The sequence below is a fragment of the Cibotium barometz genome, chromosome 1 (genome assembly GCF_041138505.1).
Source record: "Cibotium barometz isolate CiBa-2024 chromosome 1, ASM4113850v1, whole genome shotgun sequence".
Lineage (NCBI taxonomy): Eukaryota > Viridiplantae > Streptophyta > Polypodiopsida > Cyatheales > Cibotiaceae > Cibotium > Cibotium barometz.
The window spans coordinates 59,473,869-59,497,400 of record NC_141046.1 but is presented as its reverse complement, the minus strand read 5'-3'; the positions used below and the strand labels follow the sequence as shown (position 1 = coordinate 59,497,400).

The following is a 23,532-nucleotide window of genomic DNA, read 5'->3' as shown; positions in this document are numbered from 1 at the left end:
CACTAGTAGGCATTGTGGAGGAGATGGAGGAGATGGAGCATTGGAACAAGGTGGTGGTGCCACAGGTGTTTGTGATAATCAGTTCCAAGGTCTCTCAGAGGGACGTTTGTGCTCTCGCCTCTGCCAACACCTTTGCTAGGCGATTCCTCCTCTCCCATGCCCCCCTTTGGAAGGTACTCTCCATTCAACAGTTGTACTGTTTTTTTTTCTTTCTTTCAAATGTAAACATGGTCCCTTATTGCTCACCTTGTTTGCCAAATCGCAGGTGCTGGATTTGCATGGTACCTCCAGGGCTGGACAGCGATTAGCTGCAGCGATTACCCTGGTACCCTCTCTACTGGGCTTTGTTATTGTTTAAAGAATCTTAAATTAATTCACATGCCCAAAAGAACGAGGCACGGATGCTGCCGATGATCACATAGAAAAACACTATACAGAAGCTCAAAACCCTCCCTGTAAAGGCAATGGATCCTTCCATAAGTGCTCCTCTGACAACCCACAAATGCTGTGAGCCTCTCACGATTGTGGCATTCTGTAAAACCCTTTCTCACATTGCTAGGTGTGATCAGACTTTGATCTAACCACTAGTAAGCGTGCTACACATGTTTCTGTAGGTACTTGGGACATGATTCGGGTAGAAACCCTTTCTTGCTTGAATCTCATTGCTGCCAAGTGGTACTCCCAACACTTCTGGCAATCAGCATTCCACTCGATGAACTCCTCTCTTTTCATTATATGGAGAACATATTCTTGGTGGTTTGCTCCCAAATCCTTATCTAAGAGTAGGTCTTTAACCGGTCTACCATAAAGAGTTGCTTGCTGTTTTTCTGCAGTAATCAGTCCACAAACTCTAAACCTAGACTTCTAGATGCTTCATAGACTCCCCAGGACCATGCTAGGCTGAAATCTAGACTTTCTAGCAAAGATGAGCAAAAAGCTGATGCCAAAATGCTGATTTAACACAAAAACACAAACTTTAAAATGAAAACCCTAATTTGCTTGCAAAACCTAGCATTAATGCAAAGTTCTAATGGAAGAGGCGGCAAAGACCAGTGCAGCACAGCAGGCTTGCGCATCGGTATGAAAGGGGTGCACCCCTGTATGAGAGGCCCGTGCACTTGTAAAGGGAAGGAGGCAGATGCTCTATGGACTGCCGCAGAGATTGTATGGACATCTGCCAAAGCTGTATAGAGTCCTGACTGATGTAGCGACACTGCAGACAGTCGCTGAAGTTGGTGGGGTTGTTGCAAAGGTTGCCATTACATGGACAAAGAGTCTAGGGCTGTTCATGTGAGGCTAGAGGCAACATGGACCTCTCGAGCGGGCATCATCAACAAGCAATTAGATTGCAGGACAGCTTAATGCTTGAGAGTACTGGTATGTCCTTGTATTGCCTAAATTTGCAAGGGATTTCAGGCCAAAGTATAGATGTTAACTATAAGTAAAATTAAAAGATTTATGTAATCGAAGAGACAATGTAAGATAATATCGCCTGCATGTGCACGAGTCAGCAGGCCCCTTGCCCCAGTGGCTGTCGTACCATGATTCCCAGATGGGGGCATGAGTTTAAACCATGACACTTATACTAATATATATAACTCACAACATTAAAAATAACAAAACATAAATAAATGTGCACATGAAGACTCATGGTAATGGTTCTTGTTTACATGTTAGTGTTTTCTCTTGGTTTGCTGTACGTAGATGGTACAGATTCTTACAAACGTTCCTAACTTTCTTGTACTTTGTTTAGCCACAGTTTGATCATGTGGAGAAGATAAACCTTGAGTTTGCCCAAGGATTAGAAGACAATGACTTGGAATGTTTGGAAGGCAAAAAGGTAGCAATGCTTTGATAAAGTAACTGTTATTAAATTTTATTGCAAGGAGTGCAAATAAGGTAGAGTGAGGATGTTTTTGTGATATGAAAATCACTTCCGGCAGGAGATTCAAATTGTGAACTTGAATGCATGTCAAAGGATCACAGATATTGGAGTGCAGATAGTGGCAAAAAGCTGTCCAAAGCTCAACTCCTTCTCAATATATTGGAATTTAAGGTGAAGTCAGTTTTGATCTTCTTATTCAAGCATAATGTAGTCAAGTTCTCTAAACGGCAAAAACTTGCATATGACGAGTTCTATGTTTCTACTCTTAATGAGTGTCTGTAAAGGGTTCTTGTGTTTGAGATCCTATCTGTGACAAAACTTTGTACAAGGAAAGCCATGGCAAATGTTCTCATTAAATAGCTTCACTAAGGCAGGTACCAAAGTCTCACAGCTATGAGAAGAAAGCTCTTTGTGGTTCTTGGCTTTTCCATTTTTCAGATTATGGATGATTTTAGATTTAATGGAAAACAAAGATAAAGTAGTAGGGGGTAGGATGTAAGAGAGGTAAGAAAGGGCTGATTTTGTATGTTGTAGAGAGCCTTGGTGTGGACTTTTTGCTAAACATTCCTAAGCAACACTTGCTCATTGGCTTCTAGAAATGCATGCTGCTTCCATTGGATCAAGCATTTGAGTTCTCATTCCGTAACCCATTTGACATGCATAAGGATGTCCTTGGCGGATGTGCTCATCATTGTGACGTCCACACATTATCTTGTAGTCATCATCATACCACCCATTTGCGAAGTTAATTCTATGGGAGGTTTCTTGGTGGATTTGATTGTATAAGGAAATGATTGTTGGGTAACCTTGTGAGAATGGGTGAGGTGGTTGGCTCTAGCATTCAAAGTTGGTAGTGTTTCAATGTCAGATGAGTGTGGCAAGTCTAGCTTTATAAGTAAGATCTATGTCGTGCATGATATGTACATGCTAATCCCTGAAGGGCAACGGATAAAAACCAGATTTAGGACCAGATTTTGGAGCTACAGCAGCTAGCATAGGCATGTGAAGCTTTGTGGTGGGACCAGATTCCTGTTGGCCAGCAGATAAGAGGCTTATAAGAGGACGTCGCGGCAGCATGTGATTATTAAGTGTCCAAGGACCTGGCCGATAGCAGGTCGGCCAGTCCACAAGTGCTTCAAGGGATTATAAATAGCAAAAGGCTGGGCTCATTGTAGGTATTCAGTCCTTTAGGGATTGGATCACTAGAATAGAGTTAGACTAGGTGTTTTCTACCTTCTCTAGGGCAGCCTAATGTTTGCCAAGAATGTACTCCTTTTTGTACTATATTGAATATACTCAAACTCAGCTATAGCCTCTCTCTCTCTCCTCTCCATCATCTGCGTGTGTTTTGCATCAGCATGTTCCAAGAAGGTGTTTAGGGCTGAAAGAAGACATTGGTATCAGAGCATCAGGCTCAGTAAGGATAAACACTAATGGTGTTTCGGATGAAGGTGCACAGTCCAAGGAGAGTAACACAAGACATGGAAGAAGTTTCCAAGGGGTTGGTTGGTGGTGTTCCAAAAGACCCAAGGGGAATGGCAGTCGTGTTCCTTGTATGCCACTTGGGGCATACAAGGAAAGGCTTTCGGGAAAACGGTTTCAAGGGAGGATGATCCTCCAAGGGGTGGAGTGAGAGTGCCAAACTCAATACTTAGGAAAAGAAGACCAAAGAAAGTGTTTAAGCATAGGGCAAAAAGGCAAGGGGACAAAGTGGAACCGATGCATAGATCTGCATTAGGTTTGGAGTGGAGCTAGAGAGAGGGCAGGGTTGCCAGGAAGGGAAGGATGACAGGTTTGGGAGACAAGGGGATGATGACAGTCATCCAGGGTCAAGTTGGAAGCTTGTCATCAAGTTTAGCGGGGGGGGGGGGGGGGGGGGGGGGGGGGGATGTCATGTGCATGACATGTACATGCTAATCCCTAAAGGGCAACATATAAAAACTGGATGTAGGACCAGATTTTGGACCTACAGTAGGTAGCACGAGAAGCTTTGTGGTGGGACCAGATTCCTGTCGGCCAACAGATAAGAGGCTTATCAAAGAATGTTGGTAGCATGGGTCTAGAGACCTGGTTGATAGCAGGTCGGCCAGTCCACAAGTGCTTCAAGGGACTATAAATAGCAAAAGGTTGGGTCATTGTAGGCATTCAGTTCTGTAGTGATTGGATCACTAGAATAAGGTTAGACTAGGTGTTTTCTATGATGACCATGCAGATGATAGATGCCGTGTTGGAAATGCATTTGATGTATTCCATGGTGATTGTGCACATGAGGGACAACCATCCCCATGGTAAGGGGAAAGGGCAAGAAACAGATGAACAGGATACTATGTGTGCTGAAATGGAAAATTTCAAGTAGCAGCTTCGCCTTAAGGATGTCCATTTGAAGAGTTTGCAAGAGAATCCGGGTGTGTAGTAGATATTGGATGCACTAAAGGAAATAAATTCTTGTGAATGATGCCATGGAAAGTGTTGCATTAGAATTGGGTGTGAAACCGAGAGAGCCGGCACTTTGTTTTCTCATTCGCAATGGAGATGCATTGAAGGGACAAGAGGGTGAACTTATATTCAAGAAGCCACCTCGTTTGAACCGTGATGGAGCGGCTTTTGGAAAGCTGAAATCTGCAATTCACCGTGAGAGGGAATAAGTGTTTATAGCTTCTCACCATGCCTCAACTCCCCATGGTACTCAATTCCGTCGACATGCCTCTTCATTTCTTGGCATTTATTCTAGGGAGCCGATTCATGTTTGGGGCTCCACAAGGATGGAACCATTGCATTACATTCCTTATGTAGGCAAAAGCTATCTTGAGAGCCAAGTGGAAACCGAGGCATGCTATACTAGGGTGGCCCTCAAGTGGTAGCTGTCTTGAGGACTCGAGGGGAAGCCTCGGGTACCTATGGGGATCCGTCTCATTGATGCGATGGAGGTATGTGACTATCTGGAAGAGTGCATCCACTATCCTCGGGGCTGCAGCAAACTGCTTGGATAATCTCGTGTGGGACTGATGGTTTGTGTAACTATTTGGCCCTCCTGGCTCTATTTCACATGATGAAACCCATGCCCGGACATCAGATAGGTGGAAGAAGACATGGGGACAGGGGGGTCCATAAGATTTGATTAAGAAAAAGCATCATTCTTGGTCAAAAAAGCAAGAAAAAGCAAAAAGTCAAACAGGGTTGATTGCCAGCCAAGGGCACCATTGGAAAGAGGAGATTGAGCTGGACCAAAAAGCTAAAAGGAGCTTTCTAAAAAACCAGCTCTAAGGCCAAAAAGCAAGGCCTTAGAGCCAGAAAAGCAAAGCACCAAAAGTTGAGTAATATTTTATTCATGAAAGTAAAAAGAGCAAAAGCAAAGGCAAAAAGGAAAAAGCAAAGTATAAAAAGGCAAAGCAAAAGCATGGATAAGCTTTTGGCAAAAAGTAGAGCCCTTTTCAAGTATAAAAAGGCTTGAACCTCTCTTGAAGGAGATTAAGGAGTGTGTGGGCATCATTATGATCATGGAGAGTTTCTTCTTCGCCATCAACACCTTCTCCAACTTGCTTTTCAGATATACGATCAGCCCTAGACTTGTATGGGCATATGCATGTGTGATATGGACGCATGCACAGAGCTGTACGGACATGTACGGATTGAAATTTCAAAAACGCTAAAATTGCTTTAAAAACCCTAAAAACTACTTTTTGGAGATTTTTATCGCTCAAAAACCATTAAAACAGGTTTTATATCAGTTTTCTTCGTAGAAAAAGCTTTTCGAAGGTTTTCTTCATCGACAAGGCTATATGAGTTGTGGACATTATTCACAGGATGAGCGAGTGGATTTAGAACTTGGACTTGAACTTGGAACTTGGACATGAACATGGAACTTAGACATATAGCTTGGACATGGATCTGGACTTGGTTTTGGATTTGATTTGGACTTGGATTTATTGGATTTGGATTTGGATATTGGATTTGGTCCTATCCCGGTGAGAGATACTTGTGGGTCATCCCCGTGGTGTGTACGGCATCAGAGATCTCGTGCCTCGACATTGACATCAACATTGACTTGGATATCCTACACCGGCATCTCTGTCTGTTTTGTATTCATTGATTGTATTGATCTTTGCCAGCGTGCTCGTGGATTGTTCTTGGATAAATTCTTGAAAGGGGGCGGGGCCTATTCCCCGCTCAGTGTGGTGTACTGTGCAAGATCCCCATTCCCTTTTCTTTCTCCTCTCTCTCTTTTTATATCTTTATCTCTTAGACACGTGGTTGAGTCTGTCACTGCATGCCCCGCTGGGCTTACAGTGGTATCAGAGCAGGATTTCTCTTGAAGAAACTTTCTTGGGGTGACAGAGCCATGTCAAGAGCAGAGAGAGAGAGACCAAGGGCCTAATGAAGGGAGCAACTATAAGGCCAATACAAGACTTTAAAATGGGACCCAAGACCGTCAATCTATTTATCATGAAACCGTGGCCATGACATCAGAAGAGTACTATGACTTTCGACAATTCAAATGACCTCTCAGAGACGAAGAATTTCTTTTTTGAAGAACCAAAAGAGAACAAGACCAAAGAAGGGCTCAAATGTTTGCAGATTTTATCAAGGATTGAGTCATTGAAGCCGAAGTAGTTGAAGCTGCTAAAGCCTATCTTCGAGTCACCATTGCAAGAGGATCTAGAGCTACCTGTTCTATTTCGTATGGAGGAGACATGGAAGCTACTCCTAGGCTTGCTCTCACACATGCAGCTTCCTTGAGACAAGGGAAAGGAAGGCAAAGACGCCGGAGAGATCGGATGATCATTAGATTGACATCATGTCAGGAAGTTCGACAAATGGTTTGCAGTGGTGCTTAGCCCATTGCATGTTTCGACAAATAAAGCCGTAGGATTTAGGTGGGCCAAAGCTGAAAAAGAATCTTTACAAGCATTTAAGTTTTATGCTAGCAAAGGACCGGTGTTGATTATTCCAGATTCATCAAAGCCTTTTATGGTAGAGTGTGATGCCTCGAGAGATTGCATTGGAGCAGTCTTGAACCAAGTAGGCCATGTTGTGGCCCATGAATGTCAAACACAACAAGGAAGTAGATGCATTATCTCGGAGATCCCTGAGCTATGCGGTTTCTATATGGATTTCACTTTGATGAAGGATCCTTATGCTACCAAATAGGATTTCAAAGATGTTTTGAAACAGATTGCAGAATAGAGATTTGGTGACTTTTTATGTCATCAAGTAGGGTTTTCTTATGATGCAAACCCAGATTATGTGTGATGCAAGGAATTGAGGGCAAGGTAATGGAAGAGTTCCATGCTCCTTCCTACATGGGGCATAGAGACACCTTGACTACACTTAAAGCTTCAGAGAACTACTTCTATTGGCCTACTATGAAAAAGGACATTGAACTTTATGATTCAAGAATGATTGGTTTGTCAGAAGGTCAAATTTGATCGACAAACACCAGTAGGATTATTGCACCCATTGAATGTTCTATCGGAGAGTATTGTTATGGATTGGATTGCCAAAGTCAGGGAATGATGGTATATGGATCTTTTTTAGGATACCAAGAAGATCAACCATGTATGTCATCGGTTGGACCTTTCAGATTATTGGAGGATATATAATGTTTTCCATGATAGTTTATCGAAACCATGTAGAGGTTACCCCTAGAGGAACTTGTTTTGAAGGATCCACTAGGGGTGGAAGAGCTAGAACAAATTGTGTTTCATTCTGTGAGAAAAAGAGGAAAGAGAGTGGTCAGAAAGTTCCTCTTGGAATTCAAGATTTTTTCGCTATTGAATGCGAAATGCTGAACTGTACACGGCTGTAGAAGCACCCTTGATGTCCAATCTCAAGGCCAATGCACTCTTTCAAGGGGCTGTAGGAAGGCTGCAAACTGTGGCTGAGAGATGGGCTGTTTTGGGACTGTTCTAGGCTGTGATTATGCAATATGAATGAATGAATATGCTGTGTTTACCTTTACCTTGATAGCTGGAGCAAACGATGAAGTGGATGAATGCTGAAATCTGCTGTAGGCTGAAATATGCAAGGGACTAAAGCACTTTCTCCTTGGCTGAATGATGATGATACGTTTTGTGATGATGAATGCTTATATGCTCCAAGCGATGATGCTCCCAAAGGCTGATAGCCGAATCGCATTTGCTTCAATGATGAGATGGAATGGAATGAAGCAATCGATGCTATTTATATGCACATGAAGCTGGTTGGCTGGCTACAGAGCTGGCCGACTGCATCAATAATGCTACATGACTTGTATCATGTGATAAATGCTGAAATAATGTGATAAAAATGGTAAAATAATGGTAATAAATATGGGGAAAATGTGGATTAATGTTGAATAATATTCTAAGGCTTTTGCAATGGTCTATATGCATATGGGGTGAATGCTATTCAAATGCAGACCGTGATCTGATGCAAACCCTAAGGCTTCTACTGACTCTACATGCATGAATGATTCTCTCCAAGTGGGTTAAGGGACTTGACTGACTGACTGACACTCTAAGGTTGAGGAATGGCCTACGTAGCTCGTGCCTGACATATCCTGGACTGAGGATTACAATGGGGCCACGACTATGACATTTTCATATCCTAAAGGGTCCTACTGTTGCACAATGATGCATTGATTATGAGCCATCTTGTCACCATGCACTATAGTGCAAAGTGCATGTGACATTTCTACATGCTTAGTTTGGCAGTAGGTTCATGGCTTCAAAGTAGTCTGCCAATAACTGGGGGTACTCTTGAAAGAATTCCTCGTCTAGCCAATTCGTTTCATGGGTTTCTCGATCTCGAAATTTCTTGTAGAATTGACGGAGTCTTTGACCAATGACTTCTGCTTTGTCAACCATGATTGGTTTTTATTCATCTGAAACATCAAAAACTTTTGGTCCAACATATGGTTTTAGCCAAGAAACATGGAAAACATCATGCATTGTCCAACTGTTAGGCAACTTCAACCTCATGGAGACAGCACTTAGCTTTTTAACTACAGGAAAAGGTCCAAAACTACGGAAAGAAAGCTTGGAACAACGTTTGTCCACTTGTTTCAACTTTGTTTCATTATGCGCAAATAGACCCAATCCCCTTCCTTGAATTGAACATCTCGTCTAGACTTATTTGCTTGTCTGCTATAAGCTTCCTAGGCTTTGGCCAAGCGGTCCTTAACTGACTCAATGATTTCGGAGAATGCTTTCGTCGCTTTGTTAGCCTCTAGAGTCAAAAGAGAGGAGAAACGGCGACCAAAGGCTACCTCATACGGAGTACGTTTGACACTGGATGAATGAGTATCGTTTAAGATGGCTTGGACCAATGTTTGAAAATGTTTCCATTTGGACTGCTGGTCATGAGAGTATGACTTGAGAACATCAAAGGCTAACCGGTTATAGATTTTTGTCTGGCCGTCTGTCTGTGGATGGAATGCACTAGACAACTGTAACTTGGTCTCAAAGTTCTCGAACAATGCTCTCCAAAAATGCGAGGTGAACTTGGAATCCCTGTCTCTAATGTAATGGTGCTAGGCAAACCACAAATGGGGTACCAATGTTCGAGAAAAAGGTGGGCTACGCCCTTAGCTATGGCTGTATGCTTGCATGGGACGAGCATGCAAAACTTACTAAAGCGATTCACAATGGTAAAACACCGAGTGTTACGAGAACCGGTGGATGCTGGGAGAGTCCTTGTAAAGTCCATAGAAATGTCAACGACAGGTCTATCAAGGATAGGTAAAGGTTGAAGTAACCCAACCTTCTTCGTATGTGGAACCTTGACTTTTTGACAAATCTTAGAGGCTTGAACATGTGAATAAACATCACGCCTCATTTTTGGCCAATAAAAGGACCTTTTCAATTTCTCGAGGAGGGTACTGTTGATACCTCTATGGTCTCCAACTAAGGAGTCATGGGAATCATGGAGAAGAGCTGCTCACTTTTCCCGAATGACACAGAGACGGTTCTTGTATAACAGCCAACCGTTCTGCATTGAGTAATGGACATTCTCAGAATTGAGGGCCAAACTGTATTGAGTTTCAAACTTAGGGGAATCGACATACTGATCTTCATGCTATCCAAATCTTTTCCAGTGATTTTGAGAATGGTAGTGATTTTGAGAATGGTAGACTCGTGCAAGGTCTGGATGCTAGTCTTTCGACTAAGAGCATTTACTATCAGTGTTGTACTCGATCATTCCTCCGAATTGTTGGAAGATCTTACTACATCTGGCTTGCCGATCTCTCCACTGTGCACTCGGCATGGTCTGAAGCCACTTAAGTACTTAATAGTCTGTTTTGACTGTGAAAACGTTGCCATAAAGAAAAGGCCTCCAATGTTTGAGCCTTGTGATCACACCCAAAAGCTCTCTGTCATAAACCTAGGGTTATGCCTACCAGGGATGTATTTGATCATTCCTCCAAATTGTTGGAAGATCCGACTCCATTTGGGTTGCCGATCACTCCACTGTGTACTTGGCATGGTCTAAAGCCACTTAAGTGCTTGGTGGTCTGTTTTGACTGTGAAAACCTGGCCATAATAAAAGGTTTCCAAAGTTTGAGCGCTGTGATCACACCCAAAAGCTCTCTATTATAAACCAAATAATTCCTTTCGGAGACATCCAACTTTCTACTGTAGTAGGCCACGGGTCTATTGTCTTGCTGAAGAACAACACCTATGGCTACATTGTTGGCATCGGTAATGAACTTGAAAGGTTTATCCCAAGATGCTAACTTCAAAACAGGTGCTTCTGAGGTTGCTTTTTGGAGTGCACGGAATGTATCAAGCACCTTGCCTGTAATTGTGACTTTTTGTCTATGAGTTTTCACTCCTTTGAGTAAGTTGGTGAGAGGTGCTGCAAGGTTGGAAAACTGGTGAACATGCGTACTATAGGCCTGGCAAAGGCCTAGGAATGAATAGATCTCGTGGGTGGTCTTAGAAATGTCCCAATTCAAGATCTTTTGAACCTGAGGAGTCCAATTGAATCCCAGAGGAACCGATGATGTAGCCTAAATATTGAACCTCTGTAACGCCGAAGATAGACTTTTTGGCGTTTATGTAGAGTCCATTATCTCACAAAAGTTGCAAGACTTTCTCCACATCTTTCTCATTTTGCTCCGCATTGGCTGAAAATATAAGTATGTCATCAAGAAACATGAAAACACACTTACCAATGAGGATTGCGAAAATCCTGGACACCATTTTATTGAAGGTTGCTAGTGCGTTGGTAAGCCCAAAGGGCATGACTACGAACTCGTAGTGACCATGCTCTATCCTAAAAGCTGTTTTTGGAATGTCAGCTTCAAAAATGCGGACTTGATGGTAACCACTCTTGAGATCGATCTTAGTGCAAAATTTTGTACCATCTAAACGCTCCGACATGTACTCAATCCTTGGCATAGGAAACTTATTCTTAATGGTGAGTTTGTTTAATGCCCGGTAATCTACACAAAGGCATGCAAACTTGTCCTTCTTCTAGACAAATAGGATGGGTGCAACAAAAGGTAAGGAAGATGGCCGAACGAATCCGACTCGGAGAAGCTCAGATAACTATTTTTCTAGCTCGCTCTCTAAAGTCTTGGAAAGATGATATGGGAACTTGCTAGGAGATTCTACACCAGGGACCAAATCGATATGATTGTCCTCAAGACGAGAGAGGGGGGGAGACTGGTGGGAGATTGTTCCAAAGCATAATGTCTCGGTGTCGACAAAGGAGGTCTGCTAACTGTGAGACCGGAGATGATGATGAGATAGTTGCTATCGATGAGGTAGAGGTTGGCTGAGCACGGACATAAGTCAATGCTTCTTCTGTACCCTTTCGGATAGCTTGTCAGACTTAGAGATGAGAAATCAAAGGGATGTCGAGAATGCTCCTATCCCCACGAATCATGATGGACTCAGGAAAACCTTCATAGATAGTAAAGTGTCTTGTCCCCAATCGAGAATAGGCTTATATTGGCAAAACCACTGGATTCTAAATCATGTCATATCCCAAAAGAGGCAAGACAATGAAATCTCGTTGGAATGAGGCCTTTTGAACTTGAAAGGAAAACCGTTGCGCCTTTTGAGAAATGTGGGTGTGGAGACTAGGTGTAAACCCATCCACATCGAAATGATAGGGCATTAATGTGGAGCTCATTTTGGTAGCCAACCGGGGAGAGATGGCGTTCTTAGAATTGCTCATGTCAAACAAGACTACAAACTGGCAGCCCTTGGTAGAGCCATAAGCTTGGATCAGGCTTTTCTGTGCAGCATTACTCTCACCCTCTTGCTTAGCATCAAATACCACGGATGGCATATGATGCATAGAAAATAAAAGCCGAACTGCGTTGGTGGTAGTAGGCAGCGTTGGAGGAGTAGGCGATGGTGTGGCAACTGCGGAAGAAGGTGGCTTAGAGGCTTGCTCCGTTTGCCATTTCTGACAATTCTTCTTACCATGCCCAATTGTATGACAGAAAAAATATCAATTTTTTGATTGGTATTTTCGTTGCTTCTATGGAGGAAGATAGCCTCCAGTGATGCTTGCTTTAGCCTTTTCATTAGGGGTTTTCTTAGGTTTGAATTCCTTATTTTTTACCCCTTGAACTAGAGGTAGAATTGCCGTCCTTCTTATTAGCGTCTTTAGAAGACGAATTATCTTTCCTTGGCTGTGAAGCAGATTATTGTTGTTGGGGATGGGTACTAGACTACGGTTGCTTGGGCTTGCCGCCGTTCATCTTCATTTCTTTATTTTGAGCAAGAGTCAAATCCTAGTCATATGTGTTGGGTTCAAAGGCTTGTGTTTGCTTGTTTGACGTGCCACTTACTGAGCGGGGACGCTGCCAATGAGTCGTGAAGTTTGCTCTGCCTTCTGACGAGTTTTGTTGCGTGTGAACAGGTGGTAAGTGAATTGCAATTGTTTATTTTATAGCATTCTTTCTAACCTTTGTTTTTTATAAGGTTACAGGTTCACACTCATTAATGAGTGGGCACCCTCCCAAATATCTCTTGGTGTCCTTGGTAGGGTGGGCACCCATTTTGGGCACCCACGTTTGGGTCTTGGTGGGAGGGAACCCCTCGTGTGTGGGGGTGGGTGCATGGCCACCTACCCACCCCCCACCTTTGGAACTGGCCGCCTCCATGCGGTTCAGGTGGGCCGGCTAGCTGTTGGTCGTGTGCCCCTCCATGCAAATCAGGAGTGATCCTCCTCTTGTTTATATAGGCGGCTGTACCCAGTTCCTCCCATCGCTCCCGTTTTTGCCTGACGACTGCAACTAGACAGCGATACCACAGTCGGCTGCGCACAGGCCTCTCTTCCGCTTGCCCCCAGGCTGCTGCACGCTGGTGGACTGCGCAGGCCTCTCTTCCACTTGCCTACAGGCTGCTGCACGGCTGCGCAGGCCTCTTTTGCTTGCCTTGCAAGTGGCTGCGCACAGGTCACCACCCTCCTCTTGCCTTGCACGTAATTGCGCAGGACTCCCTTTCCGTTTGCTCACAAGTAGCTGTGCACTGGCGGCTGCACACAAGTGGTTGCGCACATTTTCTCCCTCTCTTGCTTTGCAGGCTGTCGCGTACAGTTTCCCCACCTCTTACCTTGTAGGTGGCTACACACACAAGTCTTGTATCCCTTGCGCTTAGGCGACTCCAGTTCTCCCTATCATCGGGCTGCTGGTGGCGAATCATCATCTATCTCTTAAGCTGGTTGCTAACACCCGTTCGGTGCCGGGTAGTCCAAGCTTTTGGAGAACCACGGTCCATGGGTGCTGAGATCGGGAGAGCCAGGCGTTAGTATAGGAGTGCTTGTTTGTGCGTGGTCTTGGAACACCAGTGGGGCGCTCTCTGCGGATTCCAGTGAAGGCACAGGACCGTAGAGACTAGACTTCTTCAAGTGGATCGCTCTCCTTCGAACGTCTTCTTCAAGACTCTTGTTTGGTAATTGTATTCATTTTTAGTTGTACATGGACATCATCTGGTTCATTGAACCCATGGAGCATTGTATCACTTAAATACTCCCAATAATATATCATATATTGAGGGGGGGGCCGGCCGGTTCCGGCCCCAGTGCTGGTGTCTATTGATCATCATTTCATTTCATTTCAGTTTTCAGTTGTTATTAAGTTGTCCATTCATATTGTGATATTTAAGTTGTGCTATTACGCGTGTGGGTGTCCCATGGAGTCTATTCCCACTTGACGGGATTGGTTTCACACATGAAGCTGGTTGGCTGGCTACAGAGCTGGCCGATTGTATCAATAATGCTACACAACTTGTATCATGTGATAAATGCTGAAATAATGTGATAAAAATGCTAAAATAATGGTAATAAATATGGGGAAAATGTGGAATAATGCTGAATAGTATTTTAAGGCTTCTGCAATGGTCTACATGCGTATGGGGTGAATGCTATTCAAATGCAGACCGTGATATGATGCAAACCCTAAGGCTTCTACTGACTCTACATGTATGAATGATTCTCTCCAAGTGGGTTAAGAGACTTGATTGACTGATTGACACTAGGTTGAGGAATGACCTACGTAGCTCTTGCGTGACATACACGTCATATGACATTTTCATATCCTAAAGGGTCCTGATGCTGCACAATGATGCACTGATGATGACCCATCTTGTCACCATGCACTACAGTGTAGAGTGCATGTGACAGAGAGAGAGAGCGAGGATTATGTTGCTGCCTCGGGGGCGTGAGCAAGGGCGCGTGGGGAAAAGTCGAGAAAGGAGGCGGAGTTGGGGCAGCAAAGAGAGAGAAAGGGGAGAGGAGGAGGCATAGCTAGGGCAGAGAGGTAGCGAAGAGAGAGAGAGAGAGAGAAAGAATGATATATTAAGCGTCTACTAAAGACCCAATTTGCCTATGAGACCAAAGTGATACAATGATGTCCATGGCATATCTATCACGGAATGGAAAATAAAACAGAAAGAAAACATAAACATAGCTATCTCACTGGGGTGATACAAAACTGTCCATGGAAACTCATTATGGAATACTAAGAGAGAGAGAGAGAGAGAGAGAGAGAGAGAGAGAGAGAGAGAGAGAATTATGTTAAATGTCTTCAAAAGACCCAGTTGGTCTATGAGACCAAAAGTGATATAATAGTGTCCATGTAATCTCATCATGGTACAAAAGAAAACAAAGACAAGAGCTATGAGCTGAGAATGTCAAATCCAAGCCATATGATACAAAGTGTGACCATCATCATACAACCTATGGAGCTAACCCCCGGTAGAGGGAGGGGGCCGTCAAGGATATCGAGCATGGGTTAGCCTATAGGAGGCTCTGCAAATCTGCCGGGCGTGGGAAGGTGGCTTTGTGCCTCTCCAAGCTCTCTGAGAGAGAGAGAGAGAGAGAGAGAGAGAGAGAGATTTATACACTTCTATTTGACATCAGGATTACTGACGTTGGAGTTGGAGCTTTATTAATACATTGTAAAGAGCTAACAATGCTGAATCTAAGTGGATGTAAGGTGAGTGTCTTATGCTTTTGTGTCTTTCTTGACAGAAAATTTGTCAAAATTTTTAATTATAGGGCTGTCTTATGGTTTTTTTTTTTTTTTTTTGAATTCAGGGAGTCACTAACAAAAGTTTGGAGACAATGAGTGTGCATTGCACAAGCCTGAAAAACTTGAACTTGACTAGGTTCGTGCTTCCTTTCACATTTCTCCTTTCTTATGGGCATGTATAAATAGACTTCAAGAAAGAAGAGAAAGGCTGCTATATGATTCACTTTTGTGCCCAAGTGTGTTGTGGCCTATTGTGCTTGTGCCAATCATCCCATTCCCCCAAACACCACCTCCCCCCCCCCCCCCGCGCCCCCCCGGTGCCTCCCTTTTCTTTTCTTTTTGTTTTGGCCTTTTACATCTCCTGACAGTTTTCATAGAGTTACTTTTGCTGCTCTGGTGTTAAAGGTCCATCGAATGATATGCCCTTGTTGCCTCCTTTGGTCTGATTAGGCTCATTTTGTGGGGTGTCCTTGGCAGCTTTTGTGCTTGACCCTGTACGAAATGTTATGGTCTTTACATTGGTAAGTTGAACCAGTTTTCTAGTATGTCTTAAGTAATGCCATGGTGTCCACGTTGGTAACTTGAATCAGTTACAGAGTGTCTTTGAATCAGTGGCTTATGATGAGGTGTCCCCGCTATTAACTTGTTCAAGTTCTGAGTCCATCTTTTTGTGGAGCCTTCAACCTTATGTTTAAGAAATGAATCTCAAGTGTCACTCCTGGCAAAATTAAGCATTTAAACGTTCTCCTTCCACTCTTACTCCATAGTTCACACTTTACTCTCCTTACACAGATCATATCATAACACTGTATGTGAAGTCTTCCATAACGGACTATAGCTTATGTAGTTCTAGGGTAGTTTTAAGTGTTTTTAGATCACTCAAAATCAAAAGGGAAATCTCTGGTGAGTGAAGACCATCTTACAGATGCCTATGACATTTCTGAGATTCATACTTGACCATGAACAATAAGATTGGACATTGATTTTTGAGATAAAACTTGGAGAGAAGGAAGTTGTGGTGTAGCATCAGCTGTAAAAAGGAGGATTCCCTTCATTCTTGTAAGAGAGATCAAGATATCTTTATAGAGCTGTTTTACCTGTGTTGCCCATCTTGTAATTAATTGTTAGTTTCTTGTGAGTGCTCTTGTGAATGTCTACATCCATGGCTATGCTTTATGGCTCTATAATATGTGATTCAAACAATTTTCTAGGTCTGGTCATCACCAATGATCTCTACAATAGAAAGGCTAGGTGGCTTATTTATTAGGTGCACAATTATTTGGCAAAGTTAGGAGGGGCTCTGTATTTTAAACTATATCAGGTGCTATTGGTGTGAACCAGTGTTGCCTCATTGCAAGCCTGTATCAAACTATGCATAGAGTCTAGACCTTAGAGAGTGTTCATATAACCCAAGGTAGGATTCATGGTTGTCATCAGCATTGACATACTACCGCTATATAGTGTTGATGTAGTTACACTTATTGGTTGTCTATGAGAGTAGCTGTAAATATGACGCATATTCTTTACATTTTGTGTCAATACAGTGAACCAGGTCAAATTCAAGACAATGGAGCAGCCCATTTTATGTTTTGAAAAGGCAGTTCATAAGTTGATACCTGGGGCTAGCATAACATCCACCTTAAGTGGCCTGGATGTGCATTGTCCTGCTTTCGAGAACTTGTGTTGTGGAATAGACCTATCACTATGTTCTTAGATATCCAAGCTCTATTCCCTTGTCCTACCCAGATCGCATGAAAGTATCTTCGGCGGATTTGGGATACAGGTCACACATACTTACAACTTTCCTAGTGGTCGCAAGTGAAGGGATTTATCCAACACACCAAGGACATGAGTCTTGTTTGGACTGGTATGATGGGTCAAAATATTCCCCTCAACACTCTGATGACATTAAGAAAGATAGGAAGTATGTCCGTACCTTATAGTTGTGACATTGGGATTTACTAGATTACAATCATGGAAAAGTTTGCTAAGTTAGTTTTCATGACTTTCTTGGCTGCAACATGGGGAAAATTTTGAAGTGCATACTTCCAAACAACATTCCACTTTTAAGATCCTTAACGACTTTTCTAGTGGTGTTAGTGGAAAGGTTCAGAAGTACTCCCTTTTGACTTTCTTGGTGATCGGGAAACAAAAGTACCATTTATGATTTCTTTTGGAAAAGTTTTTTCTTCTTTATGACTTCCTGGCGACTAGGAAAATTCATATGTACTAGTGGGAAAGTTCAAATGTACTGAGAGGAAAAGTTCAAAAGTACTCCCTTTGGACTCTCTTGGTGATCGGAAAACTCAAAAGTACTATGACTTCAGTTGAAAAAAATGGTTCTTCTCTATGACTTCCTGGCGACTGGGAAAGTTCTTATGTACTTAGTTACAACTTGTTTGAAAAGTGGAAAAATTTACTTCCCTACAATTTCTTGTTAGTGACATTGTGAAAGTTCATGAGTGCTTCCCTACAAATCTCTCGGGAATTGTATTGGGAAAGTTCAACTCCTTGGTACTTTCTTGTTAGTCACATTTGGAAAAGTTGTATTTGTGACTTTCTTGTCGGTGCCAAGGGAAGCCAAGGGAAAAGTTCACAATTTTTTTTGTCTTTGACATGGAGAAAGTCAATGTATACTTCATTACAACTTTTTTGTGGGGACAGGAAAAGTTTAGAAGTACTTTGCATGTGAGTAACATGGGGAGCGCCTCCAAGGGGGGGCTACAGGTTTGCCAGTGTGGATGGAGATGGCAGATAGGGTAGCATTTTATATTTGAGTATATGCGGCTTCCTTGCCGGAGCCAATTGGCTATAGCCACCCTTCTTCCCATCACGCGAGGATGAAACCTTTGCCTAGTCCTTGACCTCAAAGGTGTGTTTGTTTTTCTTTATGTACAATAGTGACAGTACACGTGTGCAGAACATGGAGTTTCGGCAGATGTCCAAGAGCTTTTTGGTTTCTTACGAGAAAACATGATCCACCAACATCAATCTCTACAAGAGCATAGTACAACCATGTAGGATAGAGATGGGTGAGGAAATTATCCACAGTTGGAGAGCAACTTGGTAGCTTACCGACAAGAGATCCAAGCAAGAAAGGCAGCATATAGCAAAGCCTGTCACCAAATTTGGAGGAGGTTACCCTTTGGAGAGCATCAAACTGAGGTCGCTGGAGCTCCCCTTATCTGTGCATGCGCCCGTGCCCCCCCCCCTTTTCCTTCCTTCGCACGGCCCCTCCTCCTGTGCTTTTCTGCCAGCCATCGTCCTCACCCTCCCTCCCCTTTCTTGCACGCTGCCCCTCTGTTCGCCCTTCGCTGCCTGCCCCAGGCCTCCTGTGTGCCCTGTGCTCCACCTCCTGTGTGCCCCCTTAAGCCCCGCCTCTTCCATGTTTCCCTCCAGCCTCCCCCCTTCGCCTGCCTCCCTCCCCTCCACCTCCCTTTCTTCTTCTGTGTCAACTTGGCCTTTGCACCTCTTTTTGCTCTCCCTTGCTCCTTCCGCTCCTTTCCGTGGTTTCTTTTTCGGCCTGCCCTGCTTCCCCTCATTGCCTGCCAACCTTTATCCTCTTTGCCCCTTTGTTAGGTGTTTTCAGCTTTCAGATAGGTCTTCTTACCTCCAGGACTCCATGGCAGCCGCTCCGTCATCCCCGATCGAGGCGGCCGGCCGTTCCAACTCAGTGCGGTGTTGTTATATTATTTATGGCTTTCCGTTGTGTTTCAAAGCTTTGTCAAGTGTTTGTCTATCGCTCTGGGTCCACGACTAGTTCTAGGCTGCAGCCCGTACAAAGCTTAGTTCCATCGAGGAGCAGAGGGTGGAGTATAGATGCCATCCTAGAGCCTCCTTTTGGACTTGGGCAGGAGATAGGGTCATTGGAGATTTCTTTGAGATTGTAGGCCCACACAGGCGGAGGTATGGTATTGCAGTTGTGAGTCTAGAATGGATCCATGATTGCGGATCTGCCCCATGTGCGAGCCATGGCCACATACTTCTTCCGCTCTTTCCTCACGGGTGCCCCCCTATCCTCTTAGGTGCTGGACGCATGTGAGCGGGTCTGGCAGCATACGAGAGAGGTGGTTCCTCCCGCTCTCTGGACTTTCCTGTTGACACCCTTTACTGGCAGAGGAGCTTGGGGAGGCTCTGACAGCACTCCCTAGGGGCAAATGCCTCGGAGAAGACGGGCTTCCGATTTCCTTAGGGGATCTCATGGAAGGCATCTTCAAAGACTCCAGACCATGTGGACACATGCTTTCCTCCTTGGCCTTTGTGTCTGCGGACCCCCCTTGCCTTTGGGGGGCAGGGCTTGAGCCCAGCTCTCTGTACATCTGGCCGGCCTCTTGTCTCCAGCCAGATGTCTTTTCTGATGGAAGTCCAGGCATTGCTTTGGAAGGCCTACTCTTGCATTAGTAAGCTGAGAAGGGTACTCTCAATTAATGTTTTCTGTGAACTAGATATATGAGTAAATATAGAAATTCAGCCTTTTGTGTCTCACACATATTTCTTATGCAATCTGCTTCTTTCCTTTCAATCAGATTTTTAATGCTATTAACACCTGCATTTTTTGCTGTTTCAGATGTGTGAGACTGACGGATGATGGGCTCATACAGCTTCTAGAATCTTGTCGCAACATACAAGTGCTTTATCTTTATGCTGTTTCTAGGTATGTAAGTGATGGCTAGAAAATGCTGTCTTTGCCTTTTTGTGAGGGTGTATTTTCATCTTATCTGTGATAATTAGAGTGATCTTGCAGTTTCACAGATAAGTCATATGCAAAGCTTGCGAATTTGCAAGCTCTAAGAGTTTTAGATCTTTGCGGAGCTCAGGTATGTCCTTGTTTAAAGCTAAGGCTTCTTTTTTATTCTTGCGCTCTTAAATTAATCACATGGTACCGTGCTTATTTGAATTCATAATTATATTAAAAAGGGGGATTACCTCACAGAATTTAACGGACAATGGAATATCTCAAGGTTTGGCCAAGTGCAAAGATCTTGAATCCTTGAACTTGACATGGTATGCATAGTTCTTTTCAAATATCCTTGAAGTTGGATATGTAATTTAGACTTTCCTAGGCACTAGGCTATTTGCTTGCACAAATGCACGCGCACATGCACACTTTTTTTTTTTTGTGAAAACCAGTGTTTCATTAAAAGTGTAATGTACATTCATAGCTGCCCCAAAATGGAGGCTGGTTTGGGACTAAGTAAATAGCAGTAAATCCCATATATTGTGAGCTGATTATTCAATGTACTATTAATGGGGAAATTTTTGAGTTTGCTTCAATTTATGCCTCGCAAAAATCTGCTACGCGAGCTGAAATGTGGCGTCGTTTGGCTGCCTACCCTTGGCTGGGACATGCTTTTCTTTGTGGAGATTTGAATAATGCACCTAATTCGGGGGACAACAGTTCACATCAGTCTCATATGCTTTTCAGAGAACGCCAGGCTTGGTGTAGTATGACTGACTCCTTGCACGCATGTGATTTATGGCAGCATCTTATGCCGGGTTGCCCTGGCTATACTTTCCATCATAATGCTTTCACTAGCTATTTGGCTAGATTGGATAGATGGTACATGTTACATGCAGTGTAGTTTGATGATTTCACTTGTGACATGAGCCTCCCCGTACATGATGTACCGCTACCTTGCAAAAGGCTCTTACTGGTTAATAATAGCTATCTCAAACATCAATGCTTTAAGTCCATGGTACAACGACTCATTGACCGCCTTGTTTTGCATGCTTCTGTGGATGTTGATTGGGCTTGGGATTGTTTTTCTATGGGCATGCAGGATGTCATCAGAGACTATGTTAAGTGGTATATGAGGGACTTAAGAACTCGAGTAGCAAATGCTAAATCTCAAATGCAGCAACTTACTAATATTGGTCAGCAACGTGCTCTTACTGAGGAGCAGCTATCCAGCTTCCGATGTGCACACCATTGCTTTGCTGGCAATGATAAACGTAAGCTTCAGAAATGGCAGCTTCGTTCTTGACATAAAGCTATGCAGGACAAGGGGTGCCCCTCCAAGGCTTTTTTCAAAGGCCTTCACACTTCATGCACGCGCGTGCGCGCGCGCACACACACACACACACACACACACACAATATATATATATATATATATATATATATATATATATATATATATATATATATATAGAGAGAGAGAGAGAGAGAGAGAGAGAGAGAGAGAGAGAGAGGAGAATTTTCTGCATTGAAATGCTTCACAAAGTGTGTTGTCAACTATAGAAATACACGCATGCATGCATGCATGTGTGTGTGTGTGCATTGAGAAAGAGAGAAAAGTGCTGAGTGCTTTGTCAACTGCTGAAGCAATGTTTTGCTTCAATGATGAATCCTAGAGAATTTCTCAACTCAGAAAACTAGAGGAACATTCACAAAAACACATGTCATACCGAGAGTTGTTTTCGCTTGAGAGTCCAACAAAGTGATTGAAGCCTGCATTACTAGTCTTTGGGCAACTTGAGTGCACAGGATATAGTTTTTTTAAATCAGGTCTTCTTACAGTGCTTACATTCGCAGGAGGTGTATTGCTTATAATGTATTTGACTGACCGTAGGGGTGTTAAGGATGCACATATACAGAAGATTATGTATGCATATTCACAGCAACATGTAAATTAGACCTTTTTTAAAATTCTCCTCCTTACACGTGATACCCAGAGGTGCACTAATCTATACATTTCTAGCTTGCATTAGACAAGGCACGACCATTCATACGTGGAAAACATGACCTTAGTTACTGCTCTTAAATTAATCTTTTGCTGGAATTTTTTATTTTTTTGTTGGGGGGATTTTTTTCTTCAACCATGACATCAGTTTTCAATGAACTGTTTTTAAATTAATCGTTTTCTTTGGTTTTTTCTTTTTAATTTATACTAAAATTCTTCAACCATGACATCAATTGTTCCTATGCCATTATGTGTTTTTGATGGTGCCAGGTGTGTAAAGGTGACAGACACCGGCATTAAGTCCATCGGCAACAGCTGTTCTATGCTTCAACTCTTAAGGTGCCCATTGAAGCTCACATACACATGCATTAATGGGCTTCGTATAAGTAAGCTAACCAAAAAGTGCCCTTGTTTTTATACTGCTTTTGTATACCTTAGCTTGCATGGCTTGCTGGGTGTCACGGATGAAGGACTCCAAAGCATTTCCCATTCATGTTCGGCAACACTCACAACAATTGATGTAAATGGTTGTGCAAACATTAGAGTAAGCTCTTTATCTTTTTACAGATTTGTCCATTGTGCAAGTTTTGCATTATTGTTTACAATCAGGGATGTGATTTCTCTGGTTTTTTTTTTTGGCTGCAGAAGAGGTCACATGCTGATCTTTTGAGGCTTTTCCCACGGCTGAATTGTTTCAACGTGCACAGTTGACTTCAAAATTTTATTGTGTTACTACAACTCTTGCCATCTCTTTGGAGATTTGCAAGTGGTAACACTTAAATTAAAACTTTGATATCAAGAACCATTTCTTTTAAGGCCTTGGTTTAAAATTTATATTCTTCTTTTTTTTTCTCTCTTGCTCACACAGTTTCTTGTAAACACACGTCTAATTTATATGTGTGCATATTTAGATATATTTGTATTTGCACACATATATTTATAATATACTCTCATGAGTGGTGGAGAGTTGGCACACTTCTCTCCAAAAAATACAAGAGCCAAGGAACAAACCTTTCTTTAAAAGATAACTTTTATTTTTGTAAACATAGTACCATAGGTTTGATTTGTTTAATTGGATTCTGGTGTATAGTATTTCGATGCAAACTTTGATTTGTGTGCTAGATTCGGCTTTCAAGATCTGTTGTGAGTAGCCACATCATATCTTGCAAGGAGTTGCACAAGCCGGATTGATATGGGGAAGATGATTAGCTTTCTCTTGGGGGGTTGCAAGCTGTGTCTAACAAACCTCCTCTTTCATGAGCTCAGCCATTTCCATCGCTTGTTGCAAGGTTTGTTGTTATCCTTGCAATTTGCGTATAGGCAACAAATCATAAGATTCTTAATAATCTTATAAGATTAAGTGTCACCTTAGATGAATCCATTAACTCTTCTTGCCTTGAAGATTGTCATTGAGACTTGCGAGAGGTACTTAGTATTTCTCTAAGAGGAGTCAATAAGGGGGAAGAAATGAGATGGTGTCCATCATTAGTGCTC

The 23,532-nt window shown here is 42.9% G+C and overlaps 1 protein-coding gene across 1 annotated transcript; it reads left to right on the top strand.

Annotated features, from left to right (window-relative positions):
* On the top strand, window positions 1-22,886 carry LOC147642247 (RNI-like superfamily protein). The gene is made up of 12 exons (XM_086804388.1): window positions 1-173; window positions 266-325; window positions 1,754-1,840; window positions 1,944-2,056; window positions 15,245-15,320; window positions 15,422-15,492; window positions 19,924-20,010; window positions 20,101-20,173; window positions 20,290-20,360; window positions 22,309-22,377; window positions 22,477-22,582; window positions 22,684-22,886. Exons 1-12 carry the CDS (start codon window positions 24-26, stop codon window positions 22,747-22,749), a joined length of 1,029 nt encoding a protein of 342 aa, XP_086660514.1. The 5' UTR covers window positions 1-23; the 3' UTR covers window positions 22,750-22,886.
* The last annotated feature ends 646 nt before the right edge of the window (window positions 22,887-23,532 follow it).